This window comes from Lygodium microphyllum, chromosome 3, assembly GCF_053477565.2.
Source record: "Lygodium microphyllum isolate KBCC chromosome 3, Lygodium_microphyllum_v1.1.10, whole genome shotgun sequence".
Taxonomy (NCBI): domain Eukaryota; kingdom Viridiplantae; phylum Streptophyta; class Polypodiopsida; order Schizaeales; family Lygodiaceae; genus Lygodium; species Lygodium microphyllum.
In genome coordinates, this window is record NC_141137.1 from 176,852,013 (window position 1) to 176,858,301 (window position 6,289).

At 37.1% G+C, this 6,289-nt stretch overlaps 1 protein-coding gene across 2 annotated transcripts; it reads left to right on the plus strand.

Moving 5' to 3' along the window:
- The first annotated feature begins 2,452 nt into the window (after positions 1-2,452).
- LOC148039242 (uncharacterized) lies at positions 2,453-3,126 on the plus strand. Of its 2 annotated transcripts, none has more exons than XM_087675545.1 (2): positions 2,453-2,912; positions 3,009-3,126. In XM_087675545.1, the coding sequence occupies exon 1, from the start codon at positions 2,511-2,513 to the stop codon at positions 2,877-2,879; it is 369 nt and encodes a 122-aa protein (XP_087531671.1). In that variant the 5' UTR covers positions 2,453-2,510; the 3' UTR covers positions 2,880-2,912; positions 3,009-3,126. The 2 variants fall into 2 exon arrangements, with proteins under 2 accessions (XP_087531671.1, XP_087531670.1); XM_087675544.1 differs by having other exon boundaries at positions 3,019-3,126.
- The last annotated feature ends 3,163 nt before the right edge of the window (positions 3,127-6,289 follow it).

Here is a 6,289-nt window from a genome sequence, read left to right on the forward strand (position 1 = left end):
ATATGTATTTTCATATCTCTTGCTTCTTTTTGCAAAGGAGGTTTCCAAAATAATGCATCTTGGGATTTTGATGGTGGATCATAGACATGAGGATGTAGATGCAATGTTTGGCTAATATTTAGAAATATTGAGAGTAGAAACAATGTATACATTTCCACACGTGTTGAAGATATTATAGGCATTTATATTATAAGCCCAACCCGTTTTTACTCATGCAAGTCCTTGATGTAAAAAATTTGCATGATGGATATCTTTGTAGTGGACATGATGCTCTTGTTGGACACTCAAAGCCACTCTAATTTCAGTTATCCAAAAATAGCCGATTGAATGGCCAAGGAGAAATATATAAAGTTATGGAAGAAAAATAAATTTGGTAATTCACTACTTCCAAGTAGATGTCCAAACTTGTTTCCAATTGTTGATTTTGTTAAAGATCATGAAGTAGTTGTATCTAGGATAAAGCTCATATGACATTTTCAGAGAGCACAAGAAAGTGTGATGATATCCCTTTGTACTTTAAACACATAATTGAATATTGGGGCAATATGATCAAAGAGATTGAGATGCTTATTTCTCAAACAAGGCCCCATGATTTGGCATTTTATGTAGACTCTTGACCAAGGATATCCCATATAGATGATTTTAGTATTGGATCAAAGAGATTGAGATGCTTATTTCTCAAACAAGGCCCCATGATTTGGCATTTTATGTAGACTCTTGACCAAGGATATCCCATATAGATGATTTTAGTATTGGATCAAAAAGTAGAGAGATAAGAATGGCTAGGATTTGAACAATGAAATGAAAACTATGTGGGCCAGGTTCCATGAAACCAAAGGAGAAATTCAAGCCATGTATTGATGTGCACCATGAAGACTTTCTCATACTATGTCCAAATAACACCACCATCTATCCCATTTGGCTTGCTATTGCTTAGTCAAATGTTAAGGTGGATAGGGCATCACCATACTACCAAAAGGTTTTTCAAAGTATTAGGTATCATGTACAAAAAGAAAAGGAACGACAAACCCAAAGGTTTATTAGGATTGTTGGAAGAAGTTTTGGATGGAGAGGAAGGTAGACCCAAAAGTATATGAAAATATTGAACCAATTGTTTGGGCATGGAAACCAAATGGTCTGATTTAACACAAAAGAGTGAAGATACCAAAGGCTACATGTGAGAAGGCAAGGTCAAACTTACTTTCTTAGTGAAGATTTAGAAAATATATCAAATAATACGTCAAGGTAAATGGACATGCAACTCAAATATGAAATTTACTCAAGTCTTGTTAAATTTAGTTTTTGTTTTTCATAAGCTAATTTTCTTTTTATAGGAACTAGGTGATCTTTTGGCTCATGAAGATATTGCATGTGGAGCAGTGAGACCCAAAATCTATACTTGAGATTGATTGAAAGGAGTAACTCTAAGGTCCTTTTAAAACATTACCTCTTTTTTAGATTTATTCTAGATTCAATTGATGGAGTTGCTAAAATGGTTCAATATATTGTACACTATCACCATGTGAACATCAACATTTACCATGGAATTAGAATATAAAGCTTATTCAAATGGACCAGCCATATTCAATGACTTCCTAGTTATGCATTCAATGTGCATGCCATTGACTCGAGTTACCACCTTTTGTAAGGTCATTAAACATGTAGGATTAGTGATTCTTCGCATAGTCAAAGTAACCTAGTCCCCCCCTTCCACACCCTCTTCCGCAAAAAATATATAGCCCTTTCTCTCTCCTTGCTGTCGAACCGGATACCTCCTCTCATTGATGCATATTGTTAAGGGTTGAAGAGTGGGAGGGTTTGGATGAGATAAATGGAAGATGTTGGCAAGTGCAAACACAAGTATGAGTTGGTCATTGTGCAAGTCAATTGGACTAGATTAGTAAGAGTGAGTCTAAGGGCTATATGGTGTGACATCCCCACACAAGTATAGGCTTGACCGCACGTCAACTTGACAAGAAGAGAGTAACACATCACGAAGCTAAATGATTCAGGTATTCATTAAATGTACAAATGTCATTGCACCATGTTGAGTAAACTTTGGTTAGTTCGCCAACTACTAGCCTTTTGATGGTTACGCCAAAAACTTTGGCGTTCCTATTTTCTCAAGTGCAAGTTTGAGACCGCTTTTGTCAATTAGCACAACTTACGTGTGTCATGGCCCTATCCATTTCACGCAAAGGAGGATAGATTCATGTAAGTTTGTAAGTGGGAGTGCAATTAGATTCGAACTGTCATGATCTTATGGCGCCACCGGTTTTTACCTTACGTTTTCTTAACCACTTGGTCCGGGCATGTTGCGCCCCGCACTCAGTAGCTGAGTGGATCTAAAGGCAAATTAGCCTCACTTGCGTGTGAATGCGGGACACCGTGATAAGCTGGCTACATAAGCAGCACTTCCTGGTGTCTTCGTAATTAGCGCCTTTACAATACAACCTTGATCGATTAGGACCAGCTGTAGTAGTGCATGCTTGACATAATAATATTTTTCCATGACGTCGAGTTTAGTGTCGATGCTGCTAGTTGCAGTTGTTGTAATGCCGATGGCTGCCAGCGGCAGCGGGGCCGCTTGGGAATCAGCTGAGGAGGCAGCTGTCCTTGCGGCGGAGCCACAAGCTGAGACCGATGAGGCCGCCGCGGAGATGAAGCCACAAGACACAACGGGAGGTTGTGGCTGCGGCTGTATGGGAAACAAGGATCGTCATGGAATAGGAGGAGGTTGTGGCTGTGGCGGGCGGGCACAGGGGGCGCAGCAGAAGAAACAGCCACAAGACACGGAAGCTGGAGGCTACTATTACGGAGGAGGCCAAGGCCATGGTGGTCATTACGGAGGTGGCGGCCACGGTGGGGGTTGGAACTGACTATAAGTGCATCAATTAAGAGCATAAAGGACGGTAAGTACCTAAACGTACAGATCAATAGTCTCTCTCTCTCTCTCTCTCTCTCTCTCTGTCCCTCTGTGTCGTACTTATGTATTATTTGTCTTCAAGCTTCTTGCAGGTGGCTGGCTGGCGCAGGCGCAGGTTTATCACACTGTTCGATCCCCATAAGGGAACCTCCTTCGTGTATCTATATTTAGTGGGTCAATAAAATCGTATGCATCCCCAATAACCTTGAAAGCTTAATGCGTAAAATATAATTGGCCTGCATTCTGCGGGATTATTACGATAGTAGTTACCTCCTCGACTAAAGTCCATAAAACCTCACACCCTACTACGAACATTCGACGCGAATCAGCGGTGTACAGGAAACACTCCTTTTTTATTATAGTTCCCTTAACGATAGAAAAGTATGTGAAATTTGGCCCGCCCTCTGCATTATAGGAAAACGAGTGGTTTTCTTTTACATTAATCGATGTAACGACCTTGACAAGCTCCTCGAAACCCCTCTGCAATATGCTTTGCAAGTTTGCCCTCTAAAGATCCCTAACTTTCTTTTAAATGAAATGGCGGTAATTGTATTAAAGTCAAATTTACAAAGTGCGAAAAAGTGGATCCACGTATTGGAATTTATAAAGTGCGGAAAAGTGGATCTACATATTGGATTATTTTTTTTTTATGAAGACATGAAATGTATTAAAAAGTAAGGTAAGTATATACAATTGGGAATCCTTCCCCTATCAACCAACCGCATAACTTACAAGGCTCGAGTCTGTTGGGGTTTACTCGGAACTATTAGCTTGTAAGTTGAAGCTTATTTATGAAAATCAAATTATGTTTCTAAGAGTATAACTATTCCCTCTAGTCTAAGGCCCGGTTCAGACAATGTTGGACGGATGCACACTTTTTTTGCACTGTGTGTGAATATATCTAACGGCCGGCCATAAGAATCATAAGTTCTTTCTTGGATTGTTGGTTTATGTGGCTAGATAGAGCCCGCATGATCTTGGCAAGGGTTCAAATTTCATGGCTCCTTTTTATTCCGAAAAGGTAATGGGCCTTGTCCGGTACATTAAGGTCAGACATGTATATCTTCGCACGGAAATCATCTTGATGAATCCCTTTTCAACACATCAGCATCAGGAGCTTGCACTTATGTGGGCGCCCGCACAGTCTGAACCGGGCCTAAGCCTACTACTTAGGGAAGGGATTGAGCGTCAAATAACACAACTTTTACAATGAATTTAGCTTTCATCTCTAGAAGATACTTCCTACTTTCCTCATATGTGGTGTCAAGATCCAATAGAGGATTTTACTTTCTCATTTTGATCATTTTCTTTCTAAAGTTCTTTGCTTCTAGCTCAAATTTGTTCTTTTGTCCAAATGCTTGAAAAATAAAATCCCAAATTAGATTTGAAAAAATGTTGAAATTACAATTATTGAAAAGAAAATCATTCCGAGCACTCTACATGCAATTTTAACATGCATCTTCATGCAATTATAAACACACTCTATACAAGAAAAAAACGAGGGAGTTGCTGGTTGTAGAACTATGCTTGGAGCCACCATTCTACATCTAGCAACTGCTTTGGGTGTCTTCTTTTTTTCTGTTCCTTCCTTTCATACTCATTGGGCATTGTTTATACAAATATAACCTATATCATAGAAACATGATACTTAGTAACATAACTTGATATTACAAAATATAGAAGGATAATAGAAGAGAAAAGAGAATAATGAAATAGAAACTTTGTTTATATTACAACTATAAAATGAGTTTACGTAAACCTTTGAAAGCCAAACATTAGCTTGCATTAAAAAAATATATAAGAATTCAAAGCTACCAAATATTGGCTTGGATTACAATGTGCAAGTTTAGACTAAATCTAGATAGGAGACATCTTTATCATAGATGCCTTGTTGGTGCGCATAGGGCTCGTCCTCAGGAAGTGTAGATTATGAAGAAGGATTCTAATCTCTTCATAATGAAGTATGGGTCATAATAGTATAAGAATAACATTTTTCTCCTCATTGCCATCCTCCATGCTTCCTTATAATATATTATGAAAAATGCAATCCATTATAGCACTAAGTAATATGCACTTGGCCACAATGTATGCAAGTATAATCCCTTCCATCAGCAAACAATCCAAAGAAGTATAGTTAAACTTAAAATATCAAAAATTGACAAATCCATTTATAAAAACAAAAATGAATTATAGGAAATGGCCTTGTCTCATCTAGATATTTCTTCCTTCCCACTATCTCACATGCACCTTTGTATCTGCATGTAGAAATAGTATAGAAAGTTATGTAGAAAAAAGAAAGTACACGTATGAAAAAGTGAAAATTACATCAACTTACTAATGTGCTCTATCTATGGAAAAACCTCTACAAAGTTGAACAAAGATCTTTCAAAGAATCCTACACATTTTAAAACAATTTTAAAAATAGAATTACTATAAGAAGAAGAAGGGGAAAAACACAAGGCATTTATTGACACAAGAAAAGGCATATGGAAATGCAACTTACCCACTCCTTTGCACACACTAACAAACATTTCTTGTATGTGTAGAAACTTTTGCATATCTATACAAAGACATTTCATGGAACCCTAAATTTAAAATAATAGAATTAATAAGGCAAAACATTGATGCAAAGAAGAAGCACAAATGTTAACATTTCAAAACCAAAGAACAAGGAGAAGTGAAATAGTGGAGCTATCAAGAGAATGCTAACCAAACTACGTAAATATTGCAAGAAAATCACCAACAAGAATTTTCTCATTCTCTTTATTTCACCATTCAATGAAAAAAAACCAAGAAGAACAAATTCACATGGAAATATCATAGAATAAGTGTTCCATGAATTTATCATCAACAAATCATTTCATATTCTTCATTATCACCAACAATGATACAAAGAACACATCAAAATGCCAATCTTGAAATGGAAATCAGCTCATAGTATTTCAAGCAATGTTTGAAGTAGAGTCTTTATAGTTTCCTTCTCTCACAATCTAACAATCTCTCAAAAATAATACATAGAATTAATATCAAAATGATTGTTTTCACACACACACACACTCTCTCTCTCTCTCTCTCTCTCTCTCTCTCTCTCTCTCTCTCATGATCTTATAAAGATACAATGCAAAAATAACCAAAAAATACCCTTAGTCATGAATACATTCATCAAGAGATATGTTCGATATGAAGAGTCTATTACAATATCTCTTCACGGTCCACTATTGTCACTACCACATCAAGTCTTCACTTGAGTCTTTCAAAGGTAAACTCCTTTGAACAAACTAGCTAAGATGATCCTTTATCCCTCTATTTTCAATTAATCAAAAACTTTACAAGATACTAACCCATCAACCAAAACCCATACAA